Here is a 22370-nt window from a genome sequence, read left to right as displayed (position 1 = left end):
CTTCTTCAGGGCAATATTGTACATATTGTTTAACTGATTTGTGATGACAGTGAAACTTGGCTGTGGTGTATCATTAAAAAAAAAAAACAACAACTTAAAAACAGCAAAATGGCCATCTCGGTTCAACTAAGAGTTACAGAATTCACAAGGATGAGTCAGTTTTTAAAATATAATAATGCGCATTGCAAAATTCCTCAAGAACAACAATAAATACTGAATATGACATGCGTAAACTAACTGATATACTGATATGCAGTAAGCAGATAAAGTCTAGTGTCTAGCACTTTAAGATGCTGAATAACTGAATTCTCATGACATTCAAAATCAATCCTAGTGTAATGTGATATTTGCAAACCAGAAAAACAAAAAGGCCATGGGAAATTAGACAGGAAATATGATTAATATCACCAAAATATAAAACAAAGAAATACACTGAAGAAAGCGTATATCTATGTTGTATTCTATTTGGAATTCCAACAGTGTATTCAATAATCTACAATATTTTAATCACATTTGAAAGGACAATATGAGCTTGTTAAAAATAGCTCCCTCTCACACACACTGTAGCGAGAGGTAGGGTCCCATGCAGCGGCTAAGTAGCAGCAAATGATCCAGTGTCTATGGCTGCGTATGGAGGTATGTGACACCAGGGCCGAGCCATGTTTGGAGCAAAGGGTGAGCACATGGATCATCAAACTCTCCTGTGAGCTCATTACTCCCTCCAAAAGGCCAGAGCGCTTTCCAAGAAGACCAGGAAGAGATTAAGAAAGATGGCTCGGATTTCAGGTTTTTGCCGATGAAATCCATTGGTTTCTGGGAAAAAACGATGTCGAAAGGGCCCGAGTGAAACAGTTAGACGTGGATTGGATCAGATCAAATGTTCAGGACGTGGGTGACAAAAGAAATTTGGCACTACAGGCTAAGGTGGAAGACATACTCAGCAAAGCAAAAAAAACTAAAAAATACTACAGAAAAATGTTATTTCAAGTGTTACCCCATAAAGTAAACATTATAGTACTATCCAATCATTAAACTTAATAGCTACTACTGATGTACTACTGCTAATACAACTACATCAGCGCTCATATCACTACTTCAAATGCTATAAATGTAGTCCTTCTGCTGCTCCTATTATTACTGCTACTGCTGCAGATCGTTTTGTATTGGCAGAGACAAAAGCTTCAAGATAATGGCATAGAAAAGTGAAAGAAGAAAAAAAAAAAACTACAAAAGAGTTTGAGTAGCAGATTTATTTGTAGGGAAGTAACCAATGCTTTTCTACCAAATAACACTATTTGATTATTTTAACTACATTTGTTCAAACCTCAGAGACGTCTCCATAGTCATAGTCTCTTTCGTATTTCTCAGATTTTATGCAAGTTGTTGACAAAGGCATGTGGATATTGTATTATTGACTGAGAGAACAGCGACTGCGCTTTGTGGTATTCATCATAGGCTTTTTTCACCATTGTAACGTGTGTAATGTGAAAGCAAACACAAATGCTACATGTGGACAATAGTGAGAGATTTTCCCTTTTCTTTTGGGAAAATGGTGGCCACGTGTGCCGCAGAGGTAACTGTTGTGCGTGAAGTATAGATTTATAACTTTGTTTTGAATTGCAGCGTGCTTTTGTTGTTTACTAAAGCAGTTACATTGCTGGGTTTCAGATGACGTCACAGCATTCTATTGGCCGATAACATTTAATACAGATGGGGATAGATAAAATTAAGATGCTATGCTAAAATTAAGCTAAAACACTGTTCAAATGCAGATTTTTATTTTGATACAGTGAGATCTTGCATCTAGTCACTAACAGAAATGATCAGGTTCAGCATTTGAGAATTTACCTTTTGGATATTTCATGTAGTACAATGTAATCAATAGGGAAAACTGACATCATCACTTACTAGAATATGAAAACCACCAATTGCCATGTTTTGAAATATATAAAAATCTGTCTAAAAAGCACATCACTTACAGCCCAAGATTTATAAATTCACATTTGAATTCACCAACCTTGCTGATTGCTATTGCCTTGAGTAAGTGACAAACAAAATAGAGCTTCTTTTTTGCTTTTGTTGTAAAAGGAAGAGGGATTTTAGAATGTGTATTTACAACCTCACATTAATCATACCCAGAAAATAAATAAATGCAATGTTTACAAACCAATTCGTCAATAATAATCATAGTTGGGACAATTGGGCAGCATTTCCTTTCAATTAATATAATTTTTTTTTTTTTTTTTTTACTTTCTTGCAAGTTCAGGTCCGTAAACTTGCTGATGTTAATACAGAAGTGATTAAATGACAAATATCTAGATAAGCCTTATGTCCTCATGATTTTGTGTTGATTCCAATAAATGCTAACAGCTGACACGACATAATCTACAAGCTGTGCACTCCCTGCATCTGTAAAAAAAAAAAGCAATAAGACAGCACAGCCATTGATGCAAAATGAATAAACAACAATCAAATTGAATCACACAGCATTTTTGAGCCCGCAGAATCGTTTAGTAATTTCTTTTCGGGAGAGTGAGAGCAAAAAATTAGGAGGAATTTGCTTGTGGTGTGGGTGCGAAAAGCCAGTCATCGGACGCCATCTGTCAGCGCGGAGGTGAGTGGGGAGAGAGCGGCAAGCGCGGCAGGGGCGTCCTTGGACAAAGCAATGGTTAGTGAGAGATGGATGGGGAGAGAGGGGGAGAAAAAGAGAAAGAAAGAAACAGAGAGGGGGTATAGAGGGGTACAGATAGAAAGAGATAGAAACATTGAGAGGGAAAGAGAGACACAGCTAGAGAGAAATAAAGAGACAGAGTGAGAGGGAAAAAAGAGAGAGACCGAAAAGCAAGAGGAGAGAGTGGGAGAGAGACAGAGAGAGAGGGAAGCACACACACAGGAAAAGAGAGAGAGAGATAAACAAGACTGTTTGGAGTGAGGAACAGGAACAGATAGGCCATTATCGTCGATACCCCTTAAGAAACATGCAAGGCCCAATGAACGCTGAATGAAATGTGTTAGGAATGCAGCATAATAAACCCAAAAGCGATGCCTTTGATGATTCAATTAGTTTCAAAATATAATCACAAAAAGAAATAGAATGAGAAGCGCTGTGTATATGTATAGTTCAAATATAGACAGGTGCTCTTGGAAAAGGGTTTATATTTACCTTGAAAAATGCAGTTTAGAAAAAAAAATAAATGAAAATACAACCCTTTTATTACATTTTGGCTATCAGATATAAAAGAAAACAAGGACAAACAGTTTGCCACTGATGAAGACCTTGCTGGCTGAAATGCGTTGGTGTGTATGTTTTCATTCGATAGCCAAGATGAAAAAAAAGGCTTTTTAATTCTTCTAAACTGGCAGAGTCTTTTTCACCTTCTGGTTTTCTTCACCTACACATTTTTTAAACTTTACTCTTCAGACAATCATCGCTGTGCTTCACAAATCTATAGTTATTCATTGTTCAGTCACTCTTTAGTCACAGCTGCCCCGGGGCGGAGTGATAGAAATGTGGCTGCGAACATGTACCAACTGCTTCTCCAAACAGTGTCAATCATGGTGAGATGGATTAAGTGTTTGAATGCAACACTCCATGCCACTGCTTCCCAAATAGACATTCCCAAAAAGCACAGTCTGACTCTACATCTGCATTAAGTTAGACCAGAAATACCTAGTTTTCTATACATTTTTCCTGACGTGTTGTTACGAAAACTGGAAATGAATGAAAATTGGAAATTACAATGCAAAGTTTGTACCTTTCCCAGCAACAGAGGACAAACGATAAGCTGGATACAACCAAAACATTTGCCAATTAGTTAATTCACACAAACATACGCTGGTGGTTACCTTTGCCGTAACCCAGCAACAAAACAATCAGGTAACAAAGATGGTGGATGGCGTGCATTGAGAAATTGTTGGAAATAAAGCCACAAGCAAAGACGGTTAGACTTTGATTGTTCCATTAGGTAAAACCCTTGAAGAGGTGCTGGAGCAGCTTATGTTCAGTGCTGATTATAATGTAACGCTTGGCTACGATCAATAGGAACAAACAGATGGTAAAGCGTTGTGGCATTAAATAGTTAGTAGTATGTGGAGCATGTATCCAGGCACAGCAGATGGAACATGCCAAACAAATCTTATCTCAGCAAGAAAACGGCGAGGTTTGGCTTGAAAATACCTGTCATTGTAAAACTTAAATGGAACACAATTGGACAAAGTGTTGACAAAAGCATAAGGGTGCAAAATGACTGTTGAAAATAAGGTTGAATAATTACAATAATTTGCTTCTGCGTTCAATTTGGAAATGCTTTTGAATGCTTTTGTTGAATTGAAATGCAAAAAATGGGCTGCCATAAAAAGAACTCTGGCAATACGGGGCGATTATGATTTGTTATATGCATAATGGTGCCAGAGAAGAGTTTGTATATTAAATGATTTAGTGTAATTTTATATATATATATAAAAATCTGAAAGTTTCAAGGGCTTTTGTGTAATGTGCATTTTTGTATTTTTATGTACAAATTATTAAATATTTTGTTACAATTTAAAGCCATGTAACAAAAAGACTAAAATAAAAGCAATGTGTGACTTCCAGAAAGTTCCTCAGTGTTACTTTAAATGTATGCATGTATGTGTGCAGCTAATTACCAGCTAGGTACCAAAGCATTTATTGTTTCAAATGGTTCTGAAAATATCAAGTCAATTTCTGTAATTTTGGCGTATACTAAGTGTAAATATTGGACTGGTATCTATTCAACAGTATGTTCACTTTGAATTTGCTGCCAACAGTTTTCATGAAAACACATATTGCTTTGGTCTAAAAATGGGATGTACACTAGACTCTATTTAGCCCTTGATAACATATAGGGCTTACAGAAGTTCTGCCAGTTCCCAACACACCACTGGGACTTTGCACAATGACTAAAATATTTATAGATCTCTCCCACTCTGCCTCTGATGTAGACCCCAATAATCACCGTTAATACTCCCCATTATAACCCTTTGTGTGTGTGTGTAGAAGCAGGGGACATCCTACCTTTGCTGATGTCCTGGTACTCGAGCCACAGCTGTCTCTGGACCTGTTTGTTGGGGTACCAGATGGTGCAGGACTCCTGGAAGCCATACACTGCCTCCTGCACGTAGTGGTTCCCAAACTCCCTGAGGATGGAAACGTAGTCGCTGCGCTGCGTCGCCCCGTCCAAAGAATGGATGGCTGAGCTGAAGGCTACAGGGAGGAAAATATGCGTTTCGTTAGCATTTTCCATTGCTCTTAAAGGGATTATATTTCTGTAATACACACAGCGTTATTGGGTTTAGAGTGGTGCAGGGAGTGCAGAAAATACTATACAAAGAACTGCAAACACCCACACCGGGAAACTTATTATGTCTATTAGGCACAATCCTAATTTATTTTGCATGGTAAATGGTTGTATTCAGCCACTACTGAATATATGTTCCTTACTTACAGGTCATTTGCGCAATTACTTTTTTGGTCATTTATCTTAAGCTAATTCTAGTTTGGAGTTGCACGTGTACAGAGACTTCCACATAAGACCAGGTATATACCATAGACTGCATATGTAGATGGACATAGCTAACCTGCTAGCGGTCAAATTCCAAATAGGAAGTGATCATGGGCGGACTTTGGCTCCAATCCACTTTACATTAGAAAACTGTCATCCCTCTCTCTGTAACTGCTGCTGTCAGACTCGTCGTTTTTGTCGTAAAATGTTAACCTGCTCTACACGATCCTGGTATTTTTATTTTGCTATTGTGTCCGTGAATCAAAATATGAACATTAATAAGAGACAAATCAGTCGCCTTCTTTACCCGAGGTCCCGATCGCATTAGCAACACATTTGATTGACAGCATTGCTAAGCGTCCGCCCCCTGCCAAACCAGCAATGAAGCGGGAAGGGGCGTTATCTTCAACAGGTTCTGTAGTTGCTCTGATACTTGTGGTCGCAATTCCAAATATGAAACTCGGCTCCAAATCGAGTCGATGAGCTTCATTTGACTGGAGCTGAACGCTATGGGGGACGTCATACTCCCTTAGTCCATTTCTTTATACAGTCTATGGTATATACAGTACTTTAGAACACACCTGAAAGTTACTGTATTTGTTTAATAATTTATATAAAATTGACTTGTGCCAGTTGAAGTTGCAAACTGAAGACTTGGTGGGGTTCCAGATTTATTACAGTGTATAGTACAAAAAATGGCTATATATTCACCAATCCATCCATTGAACAGACAGAAAATACCTATAAATCTATCTCTAAATGTATTTGTTTTCTCCTAAAGTTAAGTCATTCTTCAGGCCTCGTTGAGCAGGTTGCAAAGTGCTGTGGTATGCTGAGTGAGTATTGGTGGTTCATTTGCAGTGCAGCGTGTTGACTCGGCAGACCATTAGATTAAAGCTTATGATCAATGTCTAATATTGTTGGGGCTTAAGAGTGTCGTTTGGTGTTATAGACCCGCACTAATCCATTCTAATCCGGGTTTAACTCACTTTTCATTGAACAAAGGTATTTCAATAAACTGCCGCCTTTTTAGCTGGGCATCAATGTCTTTATGAGCTTTGGTGGACTTCAGAAAAACTGTCGAGTATTCCTAAAGCATTTCAACCTAAGTGTGCTGATGTTCCAAAGCGTCCGTAAATTGTATGTTTACAGGCCCACATGAAAGACAGTCTGTTTTAGTGGATTCAGAAAGTGCTTAAGGATTATTAAAAAGACTTTAAAAGGGCTTTAGAGCAGAAATAATCAGTTCTGTTTACAGAATGGGCTGTGATGAGATGAGGGTAACTTTCTTCAAATTCAATTTTCTAAAAAAAAAAAATGTTTGCTCCAGTTGGGATTGTTTATTTTCAGAAATAGTGTTTATTAGCACAGGCAGATGCATGATTTATTTATTAACATTGGGGCAGTGGTTTCATTTTCAGATCTAATATACAAGTTGAGAAGGAGAACATCACAGCAAACATGCTATTCATAATTAAGATTTTACTCACTACATTTGCGCTTGCATTTAGGGTAGTACACAGCTCCCACTACACTGTACTTTTATCATTTCTGCTCTAGTGGGCTATATCGATCGATTATCATCTGAAAAAGGTTCCAATTAGTAAAATAAAATCTGTTTGAAAACATTCATTACTATTAAAAAATCCCCCCTTATTGAGCTGTATTCAAAATTTCAATGTAATAATACTGTGTAAGATAATACTTGTGTATCAATAAGGAGTTTGGATTTTTATACGTTTTCACATTACGATCAATGTGATTTGAACTTACAACAGAATTTGTTATTCAACATGAGGAAGGAAACTATTTTTGTAGTGAGGGTGACTAGGCCTGTCACAGTATTGACTATATTGACTTATTGTTCAGTATATGAAAGCTGGAACAATATAGTTTTAGGGTCAATATATATCATGTGTACTTTTTCTTTGCACTACTGGGACATTTTTGGTAATTTTTTAGCTATACGATAATATCAAGCCGTAAAAGTTTCAATAAATAATTCTATGACTCATTACTCATGCAAACTAAGTACTTAAGTGTTGCATCCTGCTGTTTATTTATTGCAGCTCATGATTTTTTAACAACATTGTAGATTTAGAATGGTTTTGTGGTTTAAATCTGCTCTTGGGTTATTACGGCAGTGGCATAAATTAGCTTAAATATTATCTCGCACAAAATTTGTTATTGTGACAGGCCTAGGGGCGACATTAGCTCAGTTGGTGTGTTTGTCCACTGATCTGAAGGTTGTCAGTTCGAATCCCACTCTCGACATAAACATCATTGGTTGAGTGGTCATACCTACTAACCCAGAGGCTGGCAGTGCGATTTCAGCTCCCACAGATGAATACTGTAGTTGTGTCCTTGAGCAAGACACTTAACCCATGCTGGCTCTGTCTATACTGTCTATGCTGCTGTGCTGTGTTTATATGATCTTTGGAATCTACTTCTATTCACTTATAGCAGTAAAATACATGGACAAACTGCTTACTATAGCACTACTACTACTAATCCACTTTTTTCAAGATGGCAGCCGCGACACCTTTTATTGAACATAAGCACCGATAAGAGCTCCTCATGCGTTCTACTTCCCATGCAGCTGTGTAATAAGATAGCACCTATATCTCCATAAGAAAAGCTGTGTTTGATGGGTTACATTGACCGTGCGTTCGCCGCGATCCGCTCCACAAACACTGAAAAGCAAAAGTGCAAAAGCAGTTTATCATTATCGTTTCGAGGAGTTGCGGTATTAATATCTCAGGCCTCACGCCCGGATCGCTCTCACTCTCTTTCTCTAAAATTAAATTAGGAAGCTAGCGATGTGCGAGACAGGGCGGATGAGCAATGGTGGCTCGGTTATCAGATGTAAAAGTCTCTACACTAGCCTCACCCCTCGACTGGCTGGCTGTTGAAATATGATGCGCTAAAGTAGGAAGAAGAGGAGACAAAAACAGGAAGAAAATATATAGAAGATGATCTCTCAGCAAATATAGACACTTTCAAACCACGACAGCGTCATCAGGAATGCATTACAGATGTCATGGCTGTATTTACAGAAGAGAGGCACTTATCAGAACAGAAAATATTTATGTTTGACTTCAGGAATGAGCAGCAGGCTTCATAATAGAAACAGCACCTCGTCAGTGCAATGAAAGAGGATTTCAGTTGAATGAGAACCTCTGCAGGAAATGTTAAAGCAGAACTATTTTGCAAAATCAACTTTCCAGGGCTTTTAACCATGTTATAGCAAATTCCCCTTCTCATTTACCCTCTTGAATAGTTTTTGGAGTGATTTGTGCATGTTTGAGCAATCTTTATTCGCTTATTTTCAAGATGCCATGTTGCTACTCAATCCCCATTTTCACTGCCACTGGTATACGCCCACTGTTCTGCACTTACTTTGTTCTTCAATTATATTTGTTTAATCGATGATATGTGTAGTATACGCCACTGTTGTGTAGTCATTTTGGTACATTTGAAAAAAAAAAGATCTGCAGCTATCCATGGAATGGTGAAACACCGCTGTGTTGTGATGGCGTTTTCTAACCTGGAAGTCAACAGACCTGTTTCGTTTATGAAGTTGTTTTAGATGAATGTTGCAATTTAAAATGTACAAATTATAATATAATGATCCACAGGTGCTATAACTATATAGCAGACACAAGCACAATATTTCCTCTTTAAAGCTGTGATACCTAATGGGATTTTAATTCTTTTTTAATTATTATATTGTAAAAAGCACTTTGTGAGACCACTACATATGGCCTGCATCTAATTGCTAAAAATAAACTGATTACAAACTCATAATAGATCCTGATGCGTTGCTAAAATACATTTTGGGATGAGAATGTGTTGGTTGTGCGATGCCAATCCAACCCTGATTATCCGATTGAAAAGCTAAATTTATGTTTATGTCCAAAAAATCATGTACGTGAACACCAGCAATGTCCCAGAGGGTTTGTGAGAGCTGGCTGAGGTGACTGTCGCTCTGTGTGGAGGCAGTGCTTGATTTGTAGATTTTTTTATTGCTCTATTTATTATTCCTGTATGTGCTGATGAATGTGGATGCAAATGTCATGTCTCTACTCGTGCTGGCACTAGTTTTATAGGGGACAAGTTAGATTAGCTTTAACTTTAAATACTTTCTGCTTTTAGAGTTTGAAAATGTCTAAAAGGTTGCTAAATGATATTTATCAACAGTTTTCAATTTGATACCTTAACTATTGTACCCAGTGTCTTATTTATGTCAGCTGCCAGTCCCTACTACTGTCCAGAAGGGTCAGGAATAGGACCATAGAGTGTGAAAAATCTGCTTCTTAAAGTGGGACTGTCTCTCAAACACAGAAGACATCTCTCAAAAATTGTTGTATCATTCAGAACAAAATATATCACTTCTAACTTCTGATATCTGAGATAAATAACAGTCTACTCCTAAACCACTATGTTTTTTTGCTGGATTGGACCATGCATCTCTCTGATTGGTTAGTCCACCTGTCAATCACACCCTCTAAAATCAGTTAGACGGGATACAAAACCCAAGACCAAGACCCACAAATAGCATTTAGATCTATAATACATGATCAAATAATTCTGATAGCACAGTCTGTTCAATTTCCTCTGTATATTTTCTTTTTCTTCCGCAACGATTTGACACAAAATCACAAAAGCTGCAGAACATGTTGCTGAAAATGGATAACTTTTCACCTTGGTCCACCTTAATTTGTTCCTTTTTTGGTTTAGAACTTTTTTCTACTGCTTCAAAATAAATAGCTTTAATGGCACTATTGACTGCAGTGAGTGAATGTGCTGCACAGCTAAATGGGTTTTTGGAGATGATGAAAGCCCCATTGCGCTTGAAGTCTTTAATCAAGGCACATCTTACACTTTTGACACGTTTTCTTATTTTGCTTTTTTACTCTACTAAAAACCATTTACTTTGCTTCACTTTGCCAGTTTAGCAAGGAGTAGCTTCTAGTCACTCTAGTTACATCATCAATTAACTATAAAACCTACTTTAATGTACTATCTCTTCTCCTATACACCCATATGATGTTGCTTTGACATTTGCTTCTATAGATGCAATGTTTTCTTTCTCTCGGTGTTCGTTTTTAACCGTTCTGACCTGACCTTGTGCTAATTCTTGATTAAAGAGAGGCTGACCCTGGGTTCCATTCAGCCCACCAGCAGCTGCACTCCCACTGCACCAGAATCAGTAGGTAATTGACTCTTTGAAAAGCTTTAATTTCTGTAATGCTCCTCCGACTTGAACCTTTTAGCACTGCTGCGCATAGTGGCTAGCATTTAGCATTACATCATGTGGTGGGAGTCGTTATGTTTTCAATCCCGGCAAAAACTCTGCAGGACACACACACACAAGCCTGCAATCTTTCATTTTGTATTTTTGTATTTTTATTTTACTGAAGTCTTGATGAGAAAAATAATGTTCATATCACCACAGATACGGAGAAAGCTTTATCTAAACTGTAGTGTGAACGATTAAAGAGAAATTGATAACGTTCGTCTAAATCACAGTTTGTCAAAAGTTTATAAATGTGTATATGAAAATAATTAGAGTTAGAGTTTTTGAGCATTTTTTCTTTCTCTTGGGAGCGATTTAATTGGCGGATGATGAATGACGGGACTTGTCACATTGTTCCCCATTATGAAGTGCCTCACTGTAAATTCTTTCACAAGTCACGACAAATAGACTGGCTTTTAAGATTTTTTTTTTTTTTAAATAAAATTTAAAGGGGGCACTATAAACTCATCTTAAAAGATAGAACCCTAATTGGTATGTCATTTCATCCAGCTTAAAAATATGCACGAACACTTCATTGGGTCCATTCAAATCCCACAATATTTGTGAAAGATAGATTTTTTAATTTTTTACATTTTTCAACGTTTTGTTGAAAAATCATCATGACGCCCAACATTTTATTTAAAAGTTAATTGATAACCTATTATTTCACATGGGTTTTATGTCTTCTGGCCAAGTTTGAAGTGTTTTTGATGAAAACTGTTGGAGGAGATATTAAAAAATTATCAGAAGTGATTTTGTCAATCCCGGGTTTGATCCAATATGGACGACTTCCTGTAGGGTTTAGGGCAGGGCCATACTATCATTTTTTATGCTAAGTTTCATTTGTCTACGATGACATTTTTCTGGGCCAGACTCCCATTGGTGCAATATAAATCGATTTTTCTGAGCAGGGCGCTACTGAGCATTTAGTTCCTGAATTTAAAGCTTTTTTTTGTTGCCATTTTGTACTAGCTCTTTTAGCGTTAAACAACTTAAACAATGCACCACCTGTTCTCATTAGCCACTCACGTATGTGTCACAATAACTGGTGTAATAGCTCATTTACGCTGCAGTGTGCACTTTTCACAGTCTTAGTACTCTTGTACACATACCTAAATCAGTGCTAATGATGTTTATGCAGCAGTGATTTACCTTGAGACAAGACCCACTGATTGAGTTTGACGTGGTACAGCACCGAGCGCAGACTCCACTGTTGGACCAGAGGGTACCCAGACACCTCGCTGTAGTTCACCATCCCTGGAATACACAAGGCATGCGGGTTAACATTTTAGTACATGGCAACCAATTTATTGTAAAATTTGTAATATTGCATTAAAAGTAATAATGTAGGAAATAATATTCATGATTTTCCTTGTTAATTTCGTCAATTAAAATATTTAATCATTGTTTCTGTCAGTGTCATATTAATGTGCAGACATTTTCGTCATTTTTCGTCAAAATGCAATTTACTTTGCATCAGATCAAAGTCCTAATGTCTCCTTTAGTGTTCACTATACCTGAATATTTACTCTATGATTACATGAGATGACAGCAAATAGTAGATTTTAGATCAAAGTATAGACCCATTTGTGGCTCCCAAGAAACATATAAGCATAACATTATTTTGAGTTAGTGGCAGCAAACGACAAGTAAAGAGTTACATAGAAAAAAGTACATAAATATTAAACATTGTTGCTGAGATGAACATTTTTTTTTTTTTAGGAAACTTTGTCATAAGAAAACTAATTTGCATTTGATCAGTTGCAGTGATATTCAGAGCATGTAATGAGTCAGAGCAGAAAGTAGTACACCAATTACATATGCTATAAATAAATCAGGAATAAAATGTTCCACTTAGAAGGCAGATATTTGTGAACTTCAGGCAGAACTGGGGTGAGCTTGGGGGAAACAGGCTTTATGCATTTATGAATGAGGACATGCTTAAATGTTTTACTATATGATATTATTTGCACCAGGAGACTAAACAGACACAGCCAAACCCTGAAGGTATGAAAGACTGCCATTTGATCAAAGCCAATTAGGCTTTAAGAAGGGAGATGGTGAGATGGAGGTGACTGGTGGTTCTGCTGCTGCGTTGGACATGGGGACAAGTTGGGTTGCTGCTTGTGGCTGTAACAGCAGAATGTAGAAGGGAAAGAGAGGGCATTTATATAAGTTGTTTGGCTGCAACAAGTTATTGTGATTTGCTTATGCCTCACTCAAACTGCATCCAGTCCGGCTGTGTCTGTACAGTTGGACCGGTGTTGTAGCGATGTGACACTCACATGAAGAGCAGTGCTCTGTGCTGTTGCAGTCACCACATTCAAAAGCTGCATGCGCAAGACCATGTGTTCAGTAGTTAACCATTTATTACGCTTGCAAGGGCTCAAGCGTGCAGTCACAATAGACTCCCAACAGAAAGAATCCAGAGCAGGGAAAGAAGCAGGAGCAGGAGGTGGCCCTGCAGCACCACAGGAGCTGCACCACAAGCAGTCTGAGCACAGTGTAACCCTGTCGAGAGTAATAGAACTTGGCCCTCGCCACAATATATGTGGAGATAACCTGTCCTAACCCCTCAGAACAGAATATACCCATCTGTTTGATTTGAAAGGGCTCAAAACATTGTGAATGAAGGAATAGTTTAGATTAGATAGATAGTTAGTTAGATAGATAGACGTAGCCCTACTGAACAAGTTGAATTGATGGCTTAGTCTAGATACAGTCACTATTGCGAGGCGGCTCTTTATGTCTCCTAAACACATCCCTGAGAGCTTGCAGTAGGTCATACAACACATCATGAATGCACATCTCATTCATCTTTGTCACTGTCCCCCAGAGATCCAAAGCTCATCTGCCTGGCTCAGGAGTTTTCTAACTCTTTGTCTGTGTAGACAAAGGACTGTCCTTGTCTGCTCCAGCCCAGGGATGCAGTACTGGCGGATGTACCAAAGATCTTTCACAGCCTGTGGCAGCTTCCAGCTGATGCAAACTTGTTGAGCACGCAGTCGTGTGACCTCAGTATTCCCGCCACTGGACTTGCTCAGCGTGTGCTGGACACCATCTCCAATACCCTGGGAAACATGCTCCAGCAAGTGGATTTTCCCAACTGTGTTCAGGATTTAATGGTTCCGAACATCATGACAAAAGATGGAGGAACATATGGCTTTCTGCCCCAGCCTGCTGGTGGCCATCACCAACTTCATGTCTGAATCTGAAATGAAATCTGAAATCTGCACTCTCTTCCCTCCTGAACCCGAAGAGCATGCACACCCCAGCACAGACCTAGAGTCTGCTGGACTTCAACTTCCTCCTCATGAGGATATCATAAAACAAGCCTCAGAGGAACCAACAGAGGAAACAACAGAGGAAGAGAGGAACCACTATTGAGCTCACTTCTGCTCCTTCAGGAGACCTCTCAACTAGAGAAAATCCCCAGACCTATTTATTAAATAGCTTGTGCAACATGAATAGTCGAAAGCCAAGCTATAAAATGAATATTAAATGCCATAATGTCACTAGGAAACACTTATTCCATGTATGCATTCCAGGTAGGTCAGCAGATACTGATACTTTACACTAAGACGAGGAATTCAAGGAATGTGAACTACTGCTGGTATGTAACCACTTCCACAAATGCTTTCACACCCACATTCACAGCCCTCTCTATACTCTGTACTGATTTGATTGTCAATTTTCAGTTCTTTTCTTTGCATCACATCGACACCTCCTCACATCTCGACGGCCTTGAAGAAGTCACACGTACAAATGCTTTCTAATCAGACTCTATCAAATATGTATTCTCTATTACACACACTGACCAAGGACCTGTCAGCTGAGGGTACAGCTTTTTATTTGTGAATGAGTTGTGAAATAATATTAACTAAAATTAAAATTATTTTCAGAGCGGTTGCAACAGTTCCATTTTCTTTTGAACTGAATGACTCACTAAGATGAGACATTTTGGCTATTACATAGTTTCATATAAATAAGGTTTCTTGATCTTTAATCCAATCCAGTCCGACTTTATTTCTAATTCACTTTAATAACAACACAGCTGACCAAATATAATAGACAACACATATAGACACAAATTGCAAAAATACAGACTGTACACTATTAAAATCAACATTAATGACATTTAATTAAATGCTAAAGAGATATGGTGAGTTTTAAGAACCAGCGACAGCAAAAGGGAAACCAAGGCCAACAAATAAATGGTAGTCCAATTCTAAATAATTAAGTATCAAAAGATTTGTGTCAACTACGGTATAATTATAAAGATTTATATATGTAGAAGTATACAGTAAATATAAAATATACAGGCTAAATATAAGAGATAGGACACAGAAATACAGTGCAAAGACAACAATGACACCTTGACATACGGTCTATAGGGGTGAGTACAGTTCATGGAGTATGTATGAATGTACTGCAGACAATAGGTATAGAAAGAAATCCTTGTACCCGGTGTGCCTGATATATTAAACTAAAATCACTGTACAAGATTTGTAGATTAGATGATTATATTAAGGTTGTAATATTCAGCTATAATCCAGTCATTCAAAATCATTTACTAAAACAATTCACCCCTAAATGTGAGATAAGGGTCTTTAACATTAACTCCGTTTATATCTGGGCCATAAGACAGAGCCATGGGTAATACATCATCCCGTCTCCCGTGGCAACTGACAGAGGTGTATCGGACCAACGCCGGGATTACTGCAATACATCACTGAGACTGCCCCAGAGCTCACTGCACATTCACAAGCAGAGGACTGGACTAGACCAGGGGAGAAGGACTGGACTGGACTAGACCAGGGGAGAAGGACTGGACTGGACCAGACTAGAGGAGAAGGACTGCACTGGACCAGACTGGACTAGACCAGGGGGACAGACTGGAAATGTATGGGGGAGCAGGGTTAAAGAGAAATGAGGTGAATTATGTCAATGAATACAGACTGACCAAGATGAGTTTGTTATACTTGCTAAAATTGAAGATTTATGGGGTTGTTTGTCGATATGAATGAATATAAACAAGACAAAAATTTGCAGTTTGTGTGATTAATGAAGTTATATGTAAAAATGATGTTTGTTTTTTTTTTACTTTGGTCATCATAAGGTGTTTGCTAGTTAACTATTGTTCAGGATAAGCTTTTTAAACTAAACTCATCCCAAGTTACTACCATGAGCTCATTGCTTTAAACAGGCTATAAAACAGCCGCATGACCATTGCGCAGTGGACTGGGTCTGGGCCTGGTTCCAAGGTCCAAGCATCCAGGCCGTAGCATGGATCCACTCTGGGAAGTCAGATCTTGCTCAGAGTGGCGGCATCCTACATGTGCTGGTTCCGTGTGGCGAAAGCGAAACCATAGAGCAGTAGGTCTGGGCTGGTTGGCTGTCCTGTCCTCAGTGCTCAGGGGCCTGCGGCTGGATCTGCAAAGCACCCTGACTGAAGCGCGGATCCGGTCTGATTCGTTATATCTTGTTCTAAGCAGCCTGTCCTGCACGCACTCCCCGCTAAAACTCATTTGAGCCCAGCCTGAACCAGAACTGGCAATGATGTTTAATTAATAAATAGTATTAACAAATACATATGCACATAAATACACACCCTTTTCACTGCAATGTTAGCAAATGAGGCCCAATGTGTATAATTGGCCACACTTTCTTCTCAAATGTATCCATAAAAATACATCTTGTTAGGGATGCTGTAACAGAGCTCATATTAGAAGCCGCTGTAATAGGAGCCAACGTTAAAACAATGTAAGCTGATATTAATACTAAATCTCTCAGTGGTGTAGTGTGTCTGTGTAAATAATTGTTTGATTGAAGAATAATGAGTTCTGTGATAAACACTGAAATTGGAGTTGGTGTTATAGTGTATAATGATATTAGATGTTGATATTAAAACTTACAAAAGATGAACTGAGAAAAAGCTATTGTGCTTGTAATAACAGTGATTATGTTACTCAACAAGTAAAGTTTGGATTTTACCACAATGCTCTTTCTAATACAAGTGTATATATTTACAATCCATATTTTTTACGACTTTTTTACGACACTTATATTAATAACAACAATAATAATAACAACAACACAGAACAGCCATGTACCCTGCACGGACACAAATGACTCCTGAAGTGTGATATGTGGGGGGACGAGCAGAAGGCCAACGAGACGTCTTTTACAAGATTACAGTGAAAGTGCAACATTTGGCCGAGCTCTGACGTTCCCCACTGAACTTGATGAATAAGGCTCTAAATGTGATGTTCCTGCATTGTCCTCACCTTCAGCTCCATCCATTTATCCCCTCTTATGGGAAATGGCTGGATAGATATATTCCCCGTCACACCCCCACACCGCCCCCGCCTCCGCCTTTGCCTCCTGCTTTAGAGAAAATGAATAACAAGCTCAACACATATACAGTACAGCGGCGTATTCTTCTTTTCGCTGAAAGGCCTTGTCTTGCCTTTTAGCCCTGGGGTGCACTGCTCTCATTGTCTGACAGAATGATTAATTTGAGCCAACTTCACATTGCAAACATCCCCAAGTTCAACTTTTTTTTTTTTTTCTAGGATAGATGGTGCCACACTGTTTTGAAAGAACACAAGACCGAGCGTAACAGACAACATTGTGATAACATTTGTTCAATTACAAAAGCTGAAAAATGCATTGCACCCCAATGAAAATCTTAAAAATGGGGAAATACTGGAAGGATATCTCCTACTGAAAATACAGCAGAACTAGTTCTATTTTTCACATTTTTTAATACATTTTTAATACATTTTAGCACCTTTAATCCAATTCTTTTAATTAAAAATAAATTTATACTGCTAGTGCTGTTAAAAAATAAGCTTTAAATATTGCACATTTTATAATGGTTGAAAAACTTTTAAAAGTGACCCCAAACACACCTGTGTGATGCAACGCCAAGTAATAGACCAAAACAGTTGGAAATGAATTACAAATTTCTGTAGACACAATTGGAGCTTGTTAGCATTAATGTGAAAGCCATTTCTGCAATAAGAATATGATGCTTAGTGAAGTTAATGTGTTGGACTGCAAAAAGGACAATAAGGTCTTTTCATTACTTCATCCTGTAATAGTGAGCAACACCAACAGTAACTGAACCATATTCAGATGGGAAAGGTAGATGAGAAACACTTTGCCAAAGGACACACCAGCATATGAAATGACTAGGGCAGGATTTAAACAGGCAACCTTATTTAATTTCAACTAAGTATTGATTTGTGGGATTATTATTATCCACTAACCAATTTTCCATTCTCAGTTTTGAAGAAGTGCAGACTTTACAAACTCTCTTCCATTCCATTTCACAGCCAAATGCAGAAAAATGCCTCGGAGAACTAGTATAGGATCTCCTCACAGAAATAGAACCAATTAGGACAGCAAAAATAGCTGATGTAGTGGAAGCTTTAACAAAAGGCCGCTTGCCAAGTGTTGATCAGTACAGGATGGGCCAGTGAGGGCTAAAATTAGAGAACACTGTACACTGTGCCGCTGTATTTTCAAAGTCCGAGTTCAGCTTATGAGGGACAAGAATGTGAGAGTTGCAAAAAACACATGTACCTAGTTGTATCTAAATGCTATGCTAAGCTAAAAGTCAATGAGGTGATTTGACTACATAGGCTATACAGTTTGCTGGATAAAAATCATGCTTTTATCCCACTCATTCAAAGCTAGCTGAACAAAGTACCCCAAACCTGATCTAAACACAGTGCTACTTGCCATGATTTAAATTGCCAAGACAAGATTGCTGCTGTTTACTCCTCAAATCATTCAAGGAACTAAACCAAACCTGGTAAAATAGGTCTCGAGGGACATGTGTGGTGTTCTGCCCATCAGTAACGCAATGGATCAATATCTCAGTAAGTGACTCAGTGAAACTCTCCGCAGGGAAGAGCCACACTGTTCACTTCTGCTTTGAAAACCCAAAGGACTGCCATTTACACACAGGTTCACTCTTGACATTTTTCTTTGTTAACCTGTCAGCCCGGCCATGGAGCAAAAATGAAAACAACAAAAGCATAAAATATCCAAGCAAATCTCCTAATATAATGATACACTTTGATGTGGTTCACTTCCCTAAACTGTTCGTATGAATGATATGAGCCTAACATTTTGCTTTAAGACTGAGCAGTCATGTCAGTTATCTTAAAATGTCATTCATTATTCTAATTTCTGGGGTCATAGAAAGTTAAGGGAAGCCATGGGAGTCTCTTTTGTAACCTTTTTCCCCACTCAGCGCACTTAAGGTTTCAAATGAGCTTCTTAGCAGAACATTCGAAAATGACTTTATAATGTATGCAGTGCCCTTTCTCACACCAAATCCGCACATGAAACCCTCTGCAAGGCTTTCGCAGCAATATTCAAATATTAACAGATTAGAAATTAGGATAGTGCAAGACAGAAAACTCCTGCCTTTGTCTTTAATCAGGAACAGACTTTCAATATCCAGCAATTTGGAAAATTTGCTCCACCTCTGCTCCATGTTAAAACTTACCCAACTAATTTTGTAAGATCCCTAGTGTGTAAAGTTTATTAAAAGAAATAATAAATATAGATTAAAAAAATAAATAAAAATCCTGATAATTGGCCAAAGAGAAAACACTGCTCTAGTTTGTCCTCATATCATCACCCCTCAACTGTTTCAGACATTTTCCTCTCCAGTACCCTAGAATATGCCTTACCAGGGAGGCTAAGTGTGATCCCCCTGTAGGTGGAGCCCACCCTCCAGTCCCTCTTCTCAAATAGATGGACCAACACCACAGTCTGCCAATCTAGAGGCACTGTCCCGACTGTCACTCCATGTTACAGCTGAATCAACATGAAAGTGGCGAATATGGGGTCCACTCGAATTGTCCACAGGATCTGTGTGAAGAGTCCCTGAGGTGTGAGTTCTCTCTTGAATTTATAAAAAAATGTATTCAATATTTAAAAAAATGTAAAAACTTTGAACAACACTGCATTTGTCTAATGAGAAAGCAAAATGGCTGCCTGTCAAAACTACCCACGATTGACCATTGAACAACGTCTTTAGACTGAAAGCGCTTCATTATTGTAAAGTCTAGGCTAAGGAAGATTCATAGCAGAGAGCCCAGGTAGGAAAGTAATCTTATGGCTCATAGAACACCATTAACTAGCCTAGCAGCATGCTCCCATTTCACTCTCGGATAAGTCTGGGAATGAATGATTCAGAGGAGGAGATGACTTAGTACAGGAGCCGGAAAAGTCAGGACTATGGGCCATGGTGCGCCAAGTTCATTCTCTAGACTAATGGCAAACTAAATGTAATGCAGCAGAGGTCTGATTTCCTTCCCTGGACATCCCTAATAGGCAGACGAAATGACAAGACAAAATGCGGGCCCTCAAGAATGATGAGCTGACACTGCAGGGGTGGTTAGGTTGCAGCCTAGGCCAAGCACGCTTAATAATTCAAGACAAGGAGTGAGGGAATTACCATAATATTTGGTCTAGTTCACTTCTTTTCAGACAGGAACACTAATCCTGATATTATACTCTCGATATAGACCAGGCTGGGTAACAGAAAATAACCTCGTGAGAAGTATGACAATCCCCAAACCACCATTTATGAAATCTTAAGACTTCAATTAGTACAATGAAATAAAGCAACTTTAATTATATATTTTTTTACACATTTTAATTGAATATTGACAGCCATCTCACTTATTAGTTTGACAAAGACTTTGAAATGCACACAGAGTACATAAGCTTGTGGCAGTATGTTTTTGGAGCTGAACAAATTGGTGGAAAAGCTTAGGTGTGTCTGTGAATAAAAATGTAATCAGTCAGGTGAAAGGAAGTAAGTCGCTAGTTTCGGATAAAATTGTACTGAAAGTTGGTAAAGTGTTTTTTAATTACCTCAAAATATACCCCTTGAATAATGAGAGAAACAATTAAACTTCAAGCCAATTTGCCAACATAATCTCACTCTGTTTCAACCTTGTAAGAATTAGAAACAACAAATTATAAGCAGTTCTGCATTGCGTAAATCTGTTTAGGCCAATTTGGAGCACGAGAGATTAAATTTTCCAAGCCCTCCTCATGAATCTGATGTGGAGATAATTTAATTACATTCACCTTTTCTTATCAAATCACAGAAGAACTACTCAGTTTTAGAGATTTGGTAAACACAAATGAGATGGGAAGTTGCAATTTGCTATTTCCATCAGTTTAAAGGTGAAATATGCAACTTTGAGAGATGTTACTGCTTTCCTTATACAGACAGGTAATAAACTTATCTACCTCTATGAAGACAAGCACGTGACATCACCAGGCCAAGCTATGGGTCAGATCTGTGGTGAGGCAATCACGCTCACAATATGATTTTTTTCTTTTTTTGAGCAATACAAACACCTGCAATTGATTCAGTGCAAGACAGTAATTCCACACTCTTAAACTTTCCACGCAAAGTAACTACATTTCCATGAATAGAAGCAGATGGTAGATACACCACCTCCCAAGAAAGGTTACATATTTGGATTACATAACTTATTTGGATCAATACAAAACACAGGGCGAGGAAAAAAGTGGCTTGGACATAGAGGAGAGATAGTGAAGAGCTTTAAAAAGGGTCCTTGAGTAACCATAAGATCAAATGTATACACTAGTGAAAGGACAAACGGTTTAGTAAATGAAAAATTACACAAAATATGGCTGAGTTGTTTTGGTGAGGAATAATAGTACTCTTGATGTTTCTTTGTGAATTATATGAAGTGTATTGGGGATTAGTAGAGCATGGTGACCTTGTTCTTTCCCAAACTAAATTTAGGAGCAATTAAAAAACTACTTTATTGCATTAAATAGAAATGGATGACAAAAACAACTCCAAAACACACAAACAAGCAAAATAAACGGATGACCACTGAATGTTAAAATACCAAAAACACAACTAAAGTGATCAATAATCTTCCGAGCATGTACTTAAGCTGCACATGTGCTTAGTGACAGCTCAAGGTGACACACTTTCCATTTCTGCTGTGATGACGGACGCTTTCAAGGGACTTAAGTGTCACAAATTTAGAAAAAAGGTGCCAAAAAAGTCAAGTATATACCTCGGGTACCTCGGCGGTCACAAGGCCATATGCTGCTGCTTTAATTATGAGGGACTTGGGGAGCTGGACTGGGTTAAAATACAGATGAAGTATGAATCACTGCCATAGCATGTGTCTCGGAAGTCCTGTTTGATACGGAGGGCCCACACAAGTCTCAAAGCTATAAATAAACCAGACAGACGTGGCAGCAGGCTAGCATTTACATAGACATCGGAGCCTAATTAAAAGCTAAAAATACAGGAAGTTAACATAGGCTAAATGCATCCACGCAGGAGGTCTATTCTACGTTATGATTTAAAAGAAAAAAAAATGAGACAAGTCCTCCATATGCAGGCAGACTCTCCAGAGGCTGTGGCTTTAATTAAAACATGGATCTATTTTATACACACATTTCGAGTACTGACATTTGACCATTTTCTCTACAGGTTGAACTCAACATCGCTTTCCTAGTTT

General features: G+C 38.3%; 1 protein-coding gene across 4 annotated transcripts in view; it reads right to left on the bottom strand.

The window, feature by feature from the left end:
- astn1 (astrotactin 1) overlaps positions 1-22370 on the bottom strand; it is a 346588-nt gene that overhangs the window by 130109 nt on the left and 194109 nt on the right. For all 4 annotated transcript variants that reach the window (XM_033982710.2, XM_033982711.2, XM_033982712.2 and 1 more), the window contains 2 exons: positions 11974-12078; positions 5036-5224 (listed from right to left, as the gene is read on the bottom strand). In XM_033982710.2, the coding sequence (XP_033838601.1) occupies positions 5036-5224; positions 11974-12078 (294 nt within the window). The remainder of the gene's footprint in view (positions 1-5035; positions 5225-11973; positions 12079-22370) is intronic.

Source organism: Periophthalmus magnuspinnatus, chromosome 17, assembly GCF_009829125.3.
Source record: "Periophthalmus magnuspinnatus isolate fPerMag1 chromosome 17, fPerMag1.2.pri, whole genome shotgun sequence".
Taxonomy (NCBI): Eukaryota; Metazoa; Chordata; class Actinopteri; order Gobiiformes; family Gobiidae; genus Periophthalmus; species Periophthalmus magnuspinnatus.
The sequence above is the reverse complement of the archived record's forward strand: the minus strand, read 5'-3'. Positions and strand labels throughout refer to the sequence as shown.